The 17115-nt window shown below is 40.9% G+C and overlaps 2 protein-coding genes and 1 pseudogene across 3 annotated transcripts in view; 1 reads left to right on the forward strand and 2 right to left on the reverse strand.

Annotated features, from left to right (window-relative positions):
- On the forward strand, positions 1–13019 carry SUPT7L (SPT7 like, STAGA complex subunit gamma). Its single transcript, XM_010991260.3, has 6 exons — positions 1–261; positions 1007–1109; positions 1723–2337; positions 7550–7874; positions 8823–9060; positions 10375–13019. Exons 3-6 carry the CDS (start codon positions 1925–1927, stop codon positions 10635–10637), a joined length of 1239 nt encoding a protein of 412 aa, XP_010989562.1. The 5' UTR covers positions 1–261; positions 1007–1109; positions 1723–1924; the 3' UTR covers positions 10638–13019.
- LOC116157434 (G1/S-specific cyclin-E1-like) lies at positions 4425–5687 on the reverse strand (annotated as a pseudogene).
- Positions 12991–17115, reverse strand: part of GPN1 (GPN-loop GTPase 1) — a 17127-nt gene continuing 13002 nt past the window's right edge. The window contains exons 13-14 of one of the 2 annotated variants that reach the window (XM_010991258.3): positions 15520–15627; positions 12991–13694 (exon numbers count right to left, since the gene is read on the reverse strand). In XM_010991258.3, coding sequence (XP_010989560.2) covers positions 13609–13694; positions 15520–15627 — 194 coding nt within the window. In that variant the 3' untranslated portion in view covers positions 12991–13608. Of the gene's footprint in view, positions 13695–14203; positions 15239–15519; positions 15628–17115 lie in introns of those variants that run through there. The other variant, XM_010991259.3, reaches the window with a different exon arrangement.

The following is a 17115-nucleotide window of genomic DNA, read 5'->3' on the forward strand; positions in this document are numbered from 1 at the left end:
GCAGTCTTGAACTATTAATCAACGCACTAGCCTTCCGGCCCTGGCGCGACCCTCCCCTCGGGCCTTTCGGAGTCGTCCCAGCCCAGCTCCTGCGCGACGCGGCAGTCCTTAGCGGAGCGTCCTTGCCTCGGTCCCGGTCCAGACCACCCGGTGTCCGGGCTGCCCCGGCATTAGGCGACCCCAGGACCCTGTGATTGGCGCCTGCGCCTGCCGACGGTGACCGAAGAGCCCCTGCAGGGACTTGGGCATTGCTTAGTCTTGGTACCTATCCTTCATGCTCCTTTCGGTGGAGTTAGGGGAGAGGACGATTTTTGTTGTCACTTGGTTCATTCATTTATTCGTTCTTTTTTTATTCTTTCTGAAACCAATTAATGAGGCAATTAATGTAGTCGTTGAGTGCAGACCCTGAAACCGAGATCGTCCTGATTTTCCCTCTCAGCCATTTCTGGCATTAGGCAAGACAATGGGCCTCAGCTTACACATCTGGAAAATGGGATACTCATAGTATTTACCTCGTAAGGTAGTTGGGAAAATTGAATTAAACAGTAAAGGCAAAGACTGGCACATAGTACTCACTCAATAAATGCCAGACACCGTACTGAGATCACAGTTGTGAGCAATAGATGGAAGAATAAAATAGAGATAAGTACTAGTTTAAATCCAGGGATAAATAATGTGATGGAAATGTTCAAAGTGCTGTAATAATATATTGAAGGGAGATGTGCTGGGGAGGTGTTAGAGGGTGGTGATTTAAGCCATACTTAAGAGTGAATACAAGTCTGCCAGGAATAGGGGTCACAGGGCATTTCTAGCAGAGATCACAGCTTAAAAGGTCTGCTATGGAGATGCGTGGCGTTCTCAATCTGAGTAGTCTGATACTGTTAGAACTAAGGTAGTCATTTTCTCCAGGAAGTTCCTCCTTTGTGCTTTCTCGCTGCACCAGGTCTGTGCCTGTTGAAATGTTAATACTGAAAAGTTCTTTTTATGTTTTTCTACCTCACCTCAGGGCAAGGATCTTGCATTAATTAGTCTATCTCCTCACATGGTACCTGGCGTTTGGTGAATGTTTATTGAATCTGAAGAGGCATGTGGGCAATTAATCTGGAAAGGTGAGTCAGAGCCAGATTGTAAATTTTGTTGAATGGTAAACCAAAAACTTTGTTTCTCCAATAGGCAATGGAAAGGCATTAGGTCTGAGTTAGAAATACTAACTCTAGCATCACTATAGAAGTAGATTAGATATAAGGAGAGACTGAAGGAAAGGATACTAGGTAGGAGACAGCAGAAATCTCAGAGTCTTCCCTTTATATGTCACATAAGATCATTTAGATTAGTGGTTTATAAATTTTTCTACCAGGACCTGTTAAAGGTTCCCATACCTGGCATTCACAGAATAAGTACCACCTTTCCCTATCTTTAACTCTACTCCGTTTTTCCTACTGATCCAGAACAGATGTGTCAATATACTCTGAGAAATATTCCAGGTCTCAAATTTAAGTATCTTGCCTTGCATATTGTTCAGAATTGGGTATGATGGTCTTTCTGGCAATGAGTTAGTGGGATGAGGTGGAAAACATGGACACTATAACCCCAGATACTATTACAGCTATTAGTCTACTAATGACCCAAACTCTACCTTGTGGTACAGCCCAGGAGGAACTGTCACTGTGTGTGGTTGTGCTGGCTGGCATCTAACAGCAATATGTCTCTTAATTTCTTCAGGGAGAACATCTTTGGTCCTACAGTGTTGCTGACGTTGATATTTTTCTAAGTGGTCTTGAACTGCCTACTTTTTATGCAAATAACTGGCTAGACATATGTTTCACTATAGAAGCCTATAACCTGCAGTTGTTAGAGATTTAAAAACACTACTTTTAGGATATCATCTACATTTAACTTGAAAGCTCTCCTTTCTTATTCCAAAATGCTGAGATATTGGGGAGAGATACCAATTTCATCAAGCCAGACCAACAGAAGTTCCTTTGACTTGCTCCCTCGGGAGTTCCGACTGGTGGAAGTCCATGACCCACCCTTGCACCAACCCTCAGCCAACAAGCCCAAGCGCCCCACTATGCTGGACATTCCCTCAGAGCCTTGCAGCCTCACCATCCATACCATTCAGCTGATCCAGCACAACCGACGTCTGCGCAACCTCATTGCCACAGCTCAGGCCCAGAATCAGCAACAGACAGAAGGTGTAAAGACTGAAGAGAGTGAACCTCTTCCATCCTGTCCTGGGTCACCTCCTCTTCCTGATGACCTCCTTCCTTTAGATTGTAAGAATCCCAACGCACCATTCCAGATTCGGCACAGTGACCCAGAGAGTGACTTTTATCGGTAAGGCAAGACTTTGCTATATCTTACTTTTCTCAAAAAGTCTTTCCAACAACCCTGTTAAGTATGTAACAACATTTCCATGAGGAAACTGAGGATAAGAGTAATTGACTTGGCCAAAGTTGCTCACGTAATTAGTGGGAAGTCTAGGACTTGAACTCTGATCTTCCAAATCCAGAGTCTGTATTTTTAAATTTTCTGATGCAACAAGTATTTATTGAGTGCCTAATTATGTGTCAAGCACTTTACTAGGAGCGAGGTACTACAATGGTTTGTCCTCATAGTCCTCAGTGTCTAGTCTTTCTGTTTCACTTAAAACGTATACTATGGGTTAGCCCAGTGTCCTCAAAATGAGATTCATGGACTTATTCTCATATTATTGGGCAAGTTCTATACAAGAATTTTTTAACTGTGCGTGTTTCATTCAGTAACGTAGTTTAAGAAACAATAATGTGAAAATGTTCTTGATCCTTGGTACTCAAAATCTGGTCCAAGATCAGCAGCAACAACATCACCTGGGTGCTTTTTATGCAGTCTCACACCCCACCCAGACCTGCTGAATCAGAATCTGCATTTTAACAGTAACTCTAGCAGATTCATATGTGTGTTTAAGTTTGAGAAGCCCTCCTCCAGATCCTCTGAATGACTGCCTTATTACCTGTTGGTACTACTAGATTTCAGTATGGAAGTTTGCATTTGGTGACAAATAATTACTTAATCGTTTTGAAATTTGTCAGACCTATACAAAAGTTTAAATAATAGTATAAACACCCAAATACCCTTCACCTGGATTCACCAGTTGTTAACATTTTGCTACATTTCTCTCTCTCGTGTGTGTGTGTACACACATATACACACAAATATACAAACATAAACACACACACACACCCCCCAAGACTTTTTTTTGCCACATATTTTAAAGTTGCAGACATTGCAATATTTCACCCCTAAATTCTTCAGTATTCTTTACCTCTGAATTCCTCGCCTTATCCTAGGAGTAAGGACAATTTTCTACATAATCCCAATATCATTATCACCCCAAAATAAATGAACACTCATGAAATAATGTCATTTAATAAGAAGATATTCAGGTTTCTCCATTTGTCTCAAAAGTTGTCCTCTTATAGGTATATTTTTCCCTAATCCAGGACCTAAGAAAGACTCACACATTGTATTTGGTTGTTATGCCTGTTTAGTGTCTGTTTTTTTTAAATTAATGTATAGTTGATTTACAACATTATATAGGTTTCAGGTATACAACTTAGTGATGCACAATTTTTAAGGTTATACTCCATTTATAGTTACTATAAAATATTGGCTATATTCCCTGACCTGTACAATATATCCTTGTGGCTTATTTATTTTATACATAGTAGTTTGTACCTCTTAATTCCTATTTTGCCTGTTTTCTCCTTCCATCTCCCCACTGATAACCACTAGTTTGTCCTGTGTATCCATGAGTCTCTTTCTTTTTTGTTATATTCACTAGTTTGTTATACTTTTTAGATTCTACATATAAGTGATTTCATATAGTATTTGTCTTTTTCTGCCTGTTTAATGTCTTTTAAGCCAGAATAGCTTCCTCTTTTTTATTTTTTATTTATTTTTTCCCTCAAAGATAGTGTTATCTTTATTAAAAAGAATAACAACACTTACAAAATAATAGTTCATAAAAGACATTGTACACTGTTGACTGATAGTATGGAAAGGGCAGGCCCCCAGCACAGCTGGTTGTGGGCTCCACACCATAACACTTACAACCACCTGTTCTGCTTACTGCAACACAACCCAGAACACACAAGGGGAGACCAACAGCAACGTGGCACTCCTCAACTTCAAGCCTTTGCTATTTGTGCAAAGTCAATCAAGTCAACTATCACCCTCCCTAGCAGCATTTGGAGCACTCGTTGGTGTTCTGGAGGTGGCTGGTGTACTTGACTCACTTACTAAAAAATCTAAGCATCCAATAAAAAACACTTCTCCCTGTCCAATGCCATCCACAGAAACCTGTTGCAGAAGACACGTGCTCTTCCATTTAAGTATCTGTAAAAGTTAATGCACGCCTCTGCTGCAGTAGACAGGAGAGAACTTGGAGCAGGTACTTCTGCACAGCTGTCTTTGGTAGAAGATGCTGGTGTGGTCATGCTGTTCCCTGCCCACCGCTCTGCTTCTTACTGCTCTGTTTGAGGGTGGGAGGAGGTGAGGACTCCGTGGGGAGAGGAAAAATCCTATTTTCTTCAGACAATATGGCTTTCTTTGCTTGTGCTTTGTCCAGCAAATCCAAGCTGTTTATCGAGTCTGGATGCTATGTGCATCTTCATGAATTCCCCTGAAGTGCTTAAGTTTTGAATTTCCTGGCTCCTTTGTAACCATGGCAAATGGAACCATCCACTTGACACACTTCTCTATATCGCACCACTGACACCCTGAAAGATTTTGCATCAGTTCTGATGAAGAGAAATGATACAAGGCAGAAGCAGCAAGCAAACCATAGGAAAATTCTAAGCGGCCAACATCCAGGACACGGAGATCTAAAAGCTCTGCAGTCTGTTTGGAAATTTGCTGAGGATACTGTGACAGGAGCACTTCATAAAAATCATTTAGATACACAATCTGCATGTATACATTCAGCGGGGACACAATGGTTAGGGGACTTTAATGCCACTTAAGGGCCTTCATAATGATTAATGGCAACAATTTCACCTCCTGAACAAGTCCCATCTGTAACAGCTTTGGAGGTACAGCTTTGGAGGATAGATTTCCTCAAGTTTGGCAGCACTAAATAAAGATGAAATCTCAATAAGCCGTAAGAGCGTTTTTACAACATTTTGTTGTGTTGCCATGTACCGATCAAAGAAATCCTGTGCCAAGTAGAACGTCTGTCTGTGAAGTTTAGAGACTTCATACACCTCCATTAACCAGTCTAGGAGAATCACTCACATTTAGGCTGCAAAAGAAGGTGCCGCTGCATAAAGTGTTTATCCCTCAAGCATGTCTTTTCCTTAGTTAACATGATTTTCCAACCTCCTATCTATAATTGCCCAGTTCAGAACAGGCAGTGTTGAGGCTCTGGACAGCGTGCAACTCTGAGGCTTATACACAGAATTTGGGTATATGAGCTCATCCTTTTTATCAGGTGTGGGAATCAAGGATCAGGGCTTGTCACAGACTTTATTACTGTCCCAAGGCTGACTGGCACATTGGCTTCTCACAGTCCTGTCAATTTTGGCAGTTTCTTTATCTGGATCCTGCAAAAAAATGGCCACATTTGCCTGCCTTTTCCTGGAGCTAACAAGGACATCAGTACCGCTTTCTTCTTTCATGGTGCCCGTCTCCTTCGCATCCCTCTCCTTCTCCCTCGCTGGGCCCAGGATCAGACCTCAGGCCCAAAGCCATCTCCACAGCAGGCAGGCAGGAGTTACGAGCCGAGGGTGGGGGCAGGAAGCAAAACAAAGGGGAGTGGGGAGCCGGGAGGCAGAGGCAGCCAAGAAGCCAAGAACCAGCAGCTGCCTCCTTTTTAAAACACATGATATTAATCTTTTTGAAGAGTTCAGGTCAGTTGTCTTGTAGAATGGCCCACTTACTGGATTATCTCCACAAAATTAGATTCAGATTAAGTATGATTGGCAAAAGTAGTATATAAGTAATAATTGCATATCATTTATTGCACCTACCTATTAATAATAGTTGCTACTATTTTAACTGTCCCAAACTAATGAGAACATAAGAGAAATAGGCTTAATATTTAAAAGTTGCTGTTGGGCCAGTTGAAGGCCAGAAAGTGTCTTGGTGCATAGACCAATCGAAGGTTCTGAAGACATTGGAATAGTGAAAAAGGAGGGAGAACTGTGCCATCACATGCTTGGCACCTGTTAGTACAGGTATGCCCAACTTCAAGTAGCAGTCAGTACCATATTTACACTTTGAGGGCAATTTAGCTTCCACAAAATAATACTGTCCATCATTTTAAATTATTCCTGTTATTTAGAATTTGTAGTTTTGTGTCAGTTTTCTAATTTTAATTATTAGGAAGAGCTGTGAACATCAAAAGTCTATACTTAGTTTTATACATAAGTAAGAAACTGTGTAACAGAAATAATTTGCTCCAGCTATAGGGGTGCTGAAAGAATTATTCTCCTTTGAAACAGGTTGAGTACTATTACTCAAGTAAAGCAATACTGATTTAGCGGTGTTACTAGGCACTTCTGAAGCCTTTGGCGTTTACCCCAGAGAGACTGGCCAGAGGAAATGACAATGTAAATAGTAAATGAAAAGTTATTTGACAATTGGTTTTCTTATTTTCCAATCATCATATGAATTGCAGTCGTTGCTACTGAGCAGATAATAGTAAAGTGGGCGAATAGTAGCTCCTCACACACTCTTGTACAGCAAGCACGGGATGACCTGTGCCAGGTGTGAACCAAGGAAGAGTTATTTTCTGTACCCTGTTATATTCTTATCTATTTGCTCCCTTTGTCAGAGAGAGGCAGAAGATAGGTAGGAAATTTCAGGAGAACTGGCAAATTATAAGAAGCTTATTAAAAGTTATTTTTAGGAGATCAGACAGCTTTTTGAGCTGTGTTTTCTTTTTTTAGGAAGATTAGGATTTTGCAGTAGTGATTAGGTGCAAAACAGTATATTATGAAGAACATGGCATCTAGAGTCGCATAGGATATGATAAAAATGTTTTGTAAGCTGTGTATGTTTTAAATCGCTTTTGTAAAATTGAATTGCTTTCCAATTTTACAAATGGTCTGTTGTAGTCAAATAAGAATCTCCTAATGGGACTGTGAGTTTCTAAAAGTCCATATACTGCCCAGGATGTGAGGAACCTACATTCTGATGAAATAATTAGAGCACCATTGAGCCATATCTGAGCTATACTCTTAAAATTAATCAGATCCTAAAAGTGATCAAAATTGAGCAGTTGATACAAGGAGAACGAAATTTCCTTTCCACTAGATACTCTTTATACTGTTTATTATAGACATTATTGTCTATTTAAACTTTGTGTAATTGAGGAAGCTCAGGGATAATACTATGGTTGAGACATGCCCTGACAGCAGCAGAATGAAACTGGGCTATGTAACCTGCCTAGAATTCCCCTGGGAAGCTGAGCCAATGGTTTGACTGGAATTGTAAGCCTTTTAGGGAGACAGGACAAGTCACTCCTTTGCAAGAGCACTAATAATACTACCATGTCTCCACTTTTCAGTGGGAAAGGGGAACCTGTGACTGAACTCAGCTGGCACTCCTGCCGGCAGCTCCTCTACCAGGCAGTGGCCACAATCCTGGCTCACGCAGGCTTTGAGTGTGCTAATGAAAGTGTCCTGGAGACCCTAACTGACGTGGCACATGAGTACTGCCTTAAGTTCACCAAGTTGCTGCGCTTTGCTGTGGATCAGGAGGCCCGGCTGGGGCAGACTCCTTTCCCCGACGTCATGGAGCAGGTGTTCCATGAAGTGGGCATTGGCAGTGTGCTCTCCCTCCAGAAGTTCTGGCAGCACCGCATCAAGGACTATCACAGTTACATGCTACAGGTGAGAGGAGCCTAAGTAGAAGTGGGTAGAGGTGTGTAATCTAGGGGTGTTCAGCAGGACCCTGTTAACACTTGCTCTAGAACGCTGAGAACAGGGTCTTACAACAGAGCTGTGCCCTGTGTCCAGCTGTGCTGGGCCCTAGCTGTATTCCACTGGCCTCATCACTGACCTGGACAGACCCAGGGGTCTCCCTTAGTTGGTGGAGTTTGAGAGAATGTGGTTAGCTTGCTTCTATTCAGCAAATATTTATTGAGTGCATGTTGTGAGTCAGGCACTGTGGGAAACATCAGTTAACAAATCCCTTGAGTTTGCATTCTTGCTGAGGGAAACAAAAACAAGTAAACAATGATCAATATAATTGGCGTTTCAAATAGTGTTAAGTGCCATGAAAAACAAAACAGAGTGAGCTGATACTGCCCAAGGGTGGGATTTGGGGTTAGGGGGGAGACACCATTTTTGGTTAGAACCAAAAATATCTAATCTCTTCAACCTTTGTGGCCTTAAGCATTTTGTTCACTGTTTTGGTTTCCCCAAATCTAAAATACGATAAGGAATTCTTAACACTCAACAATTTTTGCTAAGTGAACCAGATTTCCTACGTTTGTTATCCACCTGTGGTACATATGTCAAATGTTAGTTTTTATAGCCAAAAAATGTGATCTTTTGTCTTTCGTTTTTATAGCCAAAAATGTGATCTTTTAGTGTAACACAGTCTGTTTATTTTTCACTTTTATGCACCTTTTAATGACATACATACTCTCTGCCAAACAAATTTTCTTGACATGTCTCTGTCATTTACAAATGCAAACTCAACACAAATTCCTTCCATTGGCAGTGGATGCTTTATTCATAGTCCTGTTCTGTTGGCTTTTCCATGGGATGCTACAATCTGATTATCCAGCTTGCTTTTAACATTTCCTTGGAAAATTGGCTCTTGCTTGCCAACAGATTAGTAAACAGCTCTCTGAAGAGTATGAAAGGATTGTCAATCCTGAGAAGGCCACAGAGGACACTAAACCTGTAAAGATCAAGGAGGAACCTGTAAGCGACATCACCTTCCCTGTCAGTGAGGAACTGGAGGTTGACCTGGCTTCTGGAGACCAGTCATTGCCCATGGGAGTCCTCGGGGCTCAGAGCGAGCGCTTCCCATCCAACCTGGAGGTCGAGGCTTCACCACAGGCTTCAAGTAAGAGAAACCAACCTACTCGTTTTGATTCTGGGAAATCTGCCAATCTCAGTACTTTTTGTTTTGGAATCAAACTCTGGAAATGGAAGAAAAGTGAGGGTGGGCAGGAGAATGGAAAGTCTAAAGACAAATATAGCTTCACTGATCTAGAGATACCAACATTCTCTGTGTAATGAGTGAAGAGATAAGAAGCACAGCTCAGGCATTCTTTAAAATAATTCTTAGTTAGGATATAGATGCACTCACTAGGTGTTATCCTGTTGATGACCAGGGTTAATTCAGCTGACCCAGCTTGGGGTGGCGGGGTGCAGATGGCCTCCTGTTCTCTGTATTCTGTACTGGTCTTTCCTGATGCTTATGCTCAATTGATTAAGGCAACTTCCAGAAAGATAGAGTGATGTTAATTGATTAAGGATATGTGAATAGTTGGGGTTCCTTCCTAAAGTACCCCCAACAAATTGGAACTGAAAGGGATTGAAATAGGGTTACCCAATGACAGGCAGCTGGCCTCCTCTTCCAGATAGACCCTGTGATTACCTTCAGAACCAGGATGACTCCATCTCTAAGTCAGTTAAGTTGCAACTTAGTCTAGACATCAGTTCTTTACAAATATAAATTGTCATGTCATCAATGCACAAATGATGCATATAGCAAATCCCCCAGTGTGGCCTAAATAGAATTAGGCCACATTTTTTACAGTATTGGGCAGAGAGCCTTTCACCATGGAAGTCTTAAGAACCACAGAACAGTATTGCTAGAACACACAGAGTTAAAGAGAAATTGTTGCAGACATTGGGGCCATGTCTCTTTCCAGCAGTCTGGGAACTGCTACTAGCATTTTGTAGTGATCATTAACTTTTCATAATGTAAGAAAGGACCAGGGACCCAAACAAAAGGCAATAAAACCAGACAGCCCCATAAAAGGAAGGACAGGCAAATGTAACTCCTGACCAAGAGCTCATGGTTGTGCCTAACTTTGATCCAGGAGACAGGGAATGTTCCCACCTGTATAATTCTACAGGAAAACTGTTTACTGTTTTAGGGAAAATGGAGGTGGGTGAGGTAAAGGAGGGTGAGGGTAAAGGAGGTAAAGGGTAAAAGAGGGTGAGGAAGTGAAAAGGAAGATATTCAGAGTTGGTAACTTCTCGATGCAGAGAGTAACAACCATGTTCTCCAGCCAGGTAGGGAATCAGAGTGAAAACTGAGTTCAAAGGCCAGCAGTTGGCCCTGGGTGGTGTATGCCTTCTACTTTGTTACAGCCTTGGCTTACTTGGCTTACTGCTTGTTAGTTCTGTGTTCTTCTTCCATTCTTAGGTACGGAGGTGAATGCTTCCCCCCTTTGGAACTTGGCCCATGTAAAAATGGAGCCTCAAGAGAGTGAAGAAGGCAACGTGTCCGGGCATGGCGTGCTGGGCAGTGATGTGTTCGAGGAGCCCATGTCAGGCATGAGTGAAGCTGGGATCCCCCAGAGCCCTGATGACTCAGACAGCAGCTATGGCTCCCACTCCACTGACAGCCTCATGGGGTCCTCCCCTGTTTTCAACCAGCGCTGCAAGAAGAGGATGAGGAAAATATAAAAGGCAAAGGGGGAGATTTTCTGTCCAGACCTACAAGACCTAGCAGAAAATGTATTCAACTGTTTCCATGAACAGTGATTTGACTCTTACTCTTAAACACAGTGTTTTTTTCTGATTTCAGTGGCACTGGATTTAAGCAAACAGGTTTGTATTTTCCTTTTGCATCCAGTTTTTATAGTTTTCCACAACAACCAAGCCACCTTTCACAGACATCACAACACTGGGGTGGTAATCCAGAGACCAAAGCACTGTCCCTAACTCTTGTCTTTACTGTGTGACTAGACAAGTGACTTAGCTTCTCCAGAGCCATTTCTCTCACACAACTGAGAAGAATCATACTGCTTTGATTTCCCTTGCAGGGATGTTATGAAGACTGAGATGTTATTAAATCTCAAAGCTGTGCTTGAACAGGCTCACAAATCAATATATGATGATACCAGATGTCAGTTTTTCCTTTTAACTTGCTTCATTTTTGGTTCAAGTCATTGGGAGTCCAGTGCTAATACCTGATAGGAAATAGCTGAACACTGCACAACTTAAATATCAGTAGTCTTTTTTCAAACTGTTCTTGCTGCCCATGAAGTCTCATAAAATCAGAGTGGTCTGTGGTAAACAGCCTTTTTGCTTATTCAGATAGTACTGCCCTGTCTCTGCCTCATATTTCCTTCTTCCTTCTCTAGACTTATCCCTTGTATCCCCATCCTTTTGTCTTTACATTCTTATTTCCACTCATACTTTTTTTTATATTTTCACCATGCACATTTTTCAGTTGCTTTCATTTTCTCCCTTGTGAATGAGGCTAATAGGACCTGTCCAAGGATGGGCTTGTGCCTATTTCATTTGTTGCATTTGCTTGGCCATCAGAGGACCTTTGCTACAATTCTGTATCTGCACATTGTGCTCCTACCAGATGAGCAGCCGCTAAACGGATAAAAATAGGCACCTTTCTATTTTACATCTTGTGCTGAACAACTTTACTGTTGTTACTCACCTATCACAGTATCTGCCCTGCTTGGCATCTGATAGACTCAATCAGTATTTATTAAATAAATGATACAGCTACTGGAATAATTAGGAGTAATTAGCAAATGTGGGCATGATAAATACTGCTGAAGTTTGGTTTGGGGGTGCAGAATACAAGTCTTGTGAAACTTAGAACACTCCCTTAGCAGACCACACATCAAGGCCCACATTGTTGAGTGCCTTAGATGTTCCAGGCATTGAAAATAAAGATAAATGCAGTAGCAACAAAATGAGGTTCTAAACTGTTACCAGATCATTTATAAACTTGCTAATTGTACATCCTTAGCACACTTACCTAAACCCTTCCTATTCCAGGCTTAGCTTCATTTTCCCTTATTTATTTATGAGAGTAGACATCAGGCAATCAGTTTCCACCATGAGCCACCTAGTATTTAATCCATTCAGTTAGCAAACATTTATTGAGGACCTATTATGTACTAGGTCCTGTACAAGGAATACAAAGAGGAGTAAGACTTTGTAACTGCCCTTATGGAGCTTATAGAACAGGCTGGACAAGTTACTCTTTAAGGAAAAAGTATTCAAAGGCACTAAGGGGAAAAACCAGCTATGTTCAGAGTTTTGCTATGCAAATGGTTTCCTCTTAAAGAACAGGTTCAAGTTTTTAGACCAGTGGTTCCCAATACTCAAAGAATATTGAAATTAATACTTCATGGTAAAATACTTGTTTATTTTTAGAATGTTTAAATTAGAGAATAGGCACCAAATGGTCAAGGTTGGGGTACTCTGATAAAGCAGGTCATGTGAGCTTTCATACCTGAGATTGACCTGGCCTGGAATTACGTCACAGGCTGTTTGAGTTGGAGAGTGGTCTCAAGCTTAGCATGCATCAGAATCCCCTGGAGGCCTTATTATACTAGACTATTGGACTCCACCCCCACAGTTGTGACTCGGGTCTAGAGTATCCCATTTCTAGTAATTTCCCAGGTGATGCTGATGCTTCTGGTCCAGAGACCACATTTTGAGGAACACTAAATTGGAATAAAGATTAGGCAGGGATAAAATTCCTTAAGAGAAATGTATTATGTTTTAAGATACTGAGAACGTGGAGGCAGAGCAAACACCATGGCTGTTAGGTATGGAATGTGCACCTGACCAAATCATGGCCTTTGAATAAATCACTAAGGATACTCTGCATTAAGTTCAAAGAACAATACAAACAGGGCCTGGCTTTGTACCTGGTTACTAGGTGTGTGTACACAAAACTTCAGTAAACATCTTTATAGAGGCTTTAAACCTCTCTTTTGAAAAGAAGTGATTATTTGTGATAATTTTCTTATTTGAAATTATGACAGACAGGCTTACAACAAAGTTAAAATTAAAAACTCTTTATCCAAGTCACCATCAAAAGTAAAATTCTTATTAATTATGTTTTGCCCACTTTCCTCAAATGAACCTGGTGTTCTATAATGAGCTACCCAGTGTGAGGTACATTTCATACCAATGTTGATTGGTTGCCAAGGAGACTCCACTGCTGCTCTGGACAAGCTCCTGTTTCCATCTCCCTTTCTGCTAAAAGGACGGGAACTCATGGTGTAGGTTCAAGGGTAAGATGCTGAGGAAGTAGAAGCTACAGATCTAGCCTAATAGAAGAGATCTGAAGTGAACTAAGTTCTCTGTCTGCTCCACCATCAGCAGCAAAAGTATGTGAGTTCAAATGAAAAAACTTGCAGTTTTAGGTTTGAAGGGACATCAGTATCCAAAAACAGAATATCCTTCTTTGCATAAATCCAAGGGAAAGGCCAAGGGGAATCAGCATCTACCCATGAGGTCCAAAGGTATCCTATCCCTGGCTTCATCTGAGTCAGGAGATTTCACTAATAAGAGAAACTACTATTCTGAACAAAATTGTCCATTACTGTAGCCCCCAATCAGAAATAAGGACAGTTCCTTCACACACAGTTCCAAAATTCTGGACTTCAGCTAGAAACTATTTGTTGTTTCTCTTCCAGTACTGCGCCATTGATTCTTGCATAAAGTTCTGGAATGCTGGCTCTTCATGGCTTTCCTCTGTAACTGTAAGGAAAAAGGTCAATTCTTCTTAAACTCCCCCAATTAGGCGGATTAGAGCAGCTATCACCCAACCGTCAGAAATAGTACAGTTGAACAACTCAGGTTTGAACTACATGGGTCCACTTATAGACAGATTTTTTTCAACAGTAAATATTAATAGTAAATACAGTACGACACGATCCACAGTTGGTGGACTCCACAGTGCGGAACCACAGAGGGCCAACTCTAAATAAGTCAGTTTACAGGGATTTTCAACTGTGAAGAGGGTGGGCAGCCCTAAACCCCGGGCTGCTCAAGGGTCAACTGTACTCTAAGACACTACATGTTCACTTCTCCCAATAAGGAAATATCTTCCAGAAGCATGCTCTATTTATCATGTTGCCCAAAATGTACAATTTCTTTGACCTTTAAGTGGGGAGAATACCTCCTTTGTTAAGTAACTAAAATGAGATCCCACTCCTACGTATTTTTAACCAAGAGAAATGAAAACCTATTCCACACAAAGGCCTATGAAATGTTTATAGCAGCTTTATTCACAATAGCTAAAACTTGGAAACAACCCAAATGTCAATCAGTTGGTGAATGGATAAACAAAGGTACATCCAAAGGTATTCCATAATAGAATATTACTCAGCAATAAAAAGAACATGTTACTGATACATGCAATAACATGGATGGATCACAGAAACATTACACTGAGTAAAAAAAGCCAAATACAACTTAAATACTGTGATTCCAATTAAATTATAGGAACAAAAATCAGATAAGTGGTTGTCAGGAATTACTGTGAGGGAAGGGACTGAATAAAAACAGGCATGAACTAACTTTTAGGGTAATGGAAGTGTTCTGTTTCTTGATTATGATGGGGATTAAAGACCATATATCTAAATTAAAATTAATCAAACTATACACTTTAAAAGGGTAAGATTTATTGTTTGTAAATTATACCTCAATAAATCTTTTTTTTTTCTTTTTTGGGGGGGAGGGGCAGGGGGGTAATTAGGTTTATTTATTTGATGGAGGTACTGAGGATTGAACCAAGGACCCTGTGCATACTAGGTATGTACTCTGCCACTAAGCCACACCCTCCCCCCACTCAAATCTTATTCAATGAGACAATTTACATCTTAGCACCCAGCACCCTAGAAAGAGTTTTGCTTTTGGGCATAGCTAGGACCTAAAAGGATTGTTTCAAGAAATAGATTCTGTCTACAGTCCATGAAACTATGCCATGTGGAAGCCTTTTGGGTTTCCAGAGACATTCTATCCACAACGTCACAGTCCTTTCTAACTGGTTTAGATCTGCTGAGGCCTTCTTATGTATTCTTAAAGCAATGATTACAATAAACAATCCTAGATTCCTCAGATTGAGTTAGCACCTGAAGATGGGAAGACACAGGACTCACAAAAGGCTTGTAATCAAACTCAATATTAACCATTCAGCAGGAAGGCCAGGAACTCTTTCCTGGTGCTGCATCCTTTACCATTTCCTCTCTCCCCTATTATTGGCTGCATGCTTAAGGTCTTCTCTCAACAACAGGAAGCTCCTGAGCAAACAATGGGAGGATAAGCAGCTGTTCTGTTTTCTTTTTTTTTTTTTTTTATGGTTTTTTTTAAATAATTCTTTTTAAACTTTAGGTTTATTGGGTTTTTGGTTGTTGTTGTTTGAGGGGTAGGTAATTAGGTTTATTTACATATTTTTTGTTTTTACTGGAGGTACTGGGGATTGAACCCAGGACCTCATGCATGCTAAGCAGGCATTCTATCAATTGAGCTATACCCTCCCCACAGCTGTTCTGTTTTCATGGCCACCTCAGCCCCTTCTCACCTCTGTGGTCAATATCATCAGTATCACTGTCTGCTTCCTCATCCTCTTCATCCAAGGTTCCCCGAGTCAGGATCAAGTCAGAAGGGTCCAGCACAGGAGATGAGCTGCCTACAGTGAAAACACGTATCAGCAGCATGTCATGAACACAGGCCTCCTCAAAAGAGTGATTTTGAATCAATAAATAACTATGATTAAAAAATGGCAGGATGAAAGTGATCATGATAAAATGCAGAATCTTATCTTGTCTAAATGTACTGTTAATACCACTTAACATTTCTACACTAGTTTATTTTACACAGTGCCTTTGTAATGCAAAAAGCCCAAGAGGTCTCATTTTTAAGCTAAGGAAAATAATTCTCAAGTAGCATGTCTGAATAGTAATGTCATTGGTTTTACTAGCTCACAGCTTGGAAGAGGCTATGGTTTTTCCTATGATGGCTAAAGACATTTGAGCAGATCCAGTGTGCTGATGAGTCAAGGGTAAAAGTGTTGAGTGTTAAGGAAGCTTCTTGGTGGAAACTGAAGTTCAGAGAGGGTCTGAAGAGAAAAAAGGGTGAAATGATAGAGAGTAGAGGAGCCAGGGTATTATTCAAGAAAAAGAGGAATTAACAAAAAATGGAATATACTAATAGAGTCGAGTTCCCCATCCAGGGAAAAGGAATAAGTGCTGAACTCCAATTATGAGGAGAAAGTCTAATCAAGTAATTCTGAGGCTAGGGATTCAGCCTGCGGGGATTGGTCTCTATGAGAACCTAAAACCAAATCATGGAAGGTCATGACCACTCAACTCCCTCTTCAGGAGCCTAAAAGGTTAAGAGAGCTCAGCTGGGAAACAAGTGTGGCCAACAGCAGCAACATCAAGAGGCACAAATCTCAAGGGGCCAGTGGTCTTGAAAAAGGATGATGCAGTGATGTGCTGACAGTCAATGCTTCATTCTCTGCCCAACTAAGAATTATACAACTGGACTTGTGATTTTCCACAAAAGATTTACTGAAACTCCCCTAACCTTTACCAGGTTATCTGAGTACAGCAGACCCTTTGCAGCAGATTTAACATTTGCCATTTCATGTAGTCATGAATGATTCCAAAGGACCACAGTACACAGAAATTTATGTTGCTGAGGAGGACAACAAGGATGGCACAGGTGACCCACTCAACCAGTAAACCCAGCCAGGTTCCAGCACCTCCTCCTCCAAGCGGCTTTGCTATTCTCTACTAGGTATAGAGCAACAGCTGTCATGAATAGAACTTCACTTCTTTAAAGGCCAGTCATGGGGGGCCAATGATGGGCTGGGGGCAGGAGGGCATGTATATACTTAAATTTGAGCACCAACCTAGGAACCCCTAGAGAATCAATGACAAAACTAACTCAAACAGTAAAAAAAAAAAAAAAAAAAAAAAAGTAAAGTAGCAGAATAGAAAGACTAATATACAGAAATGAAAAGTCTTCACATACACAAACATAACCAGTTAGAAGAAAAATCCCATTTTCAACACTTATAACAAAGAAGACAAAATCACTGGAATAAATTTAACAAATTTAACCCAAACCTACATGAGGAAAACACTCCTGAAAGACACAAAAGTAGACTTGA

The sequence above is a fragment of the Camelus dromedarius genome, chromosome 15 (assembly GCF_036321535.1).
Source record: "Camelus dromedarius isolate mCamDro1 chromosome 15, mCamDro1.pat, whole genome shotgun sequence".
NCBI classification, from domain to species: domain Eukaryota; kingdom Metazoa; phylum Chordata; class Mammalia; order Artiodactyla; family Camelidae; genus Camelus; species Camelus dromedarius.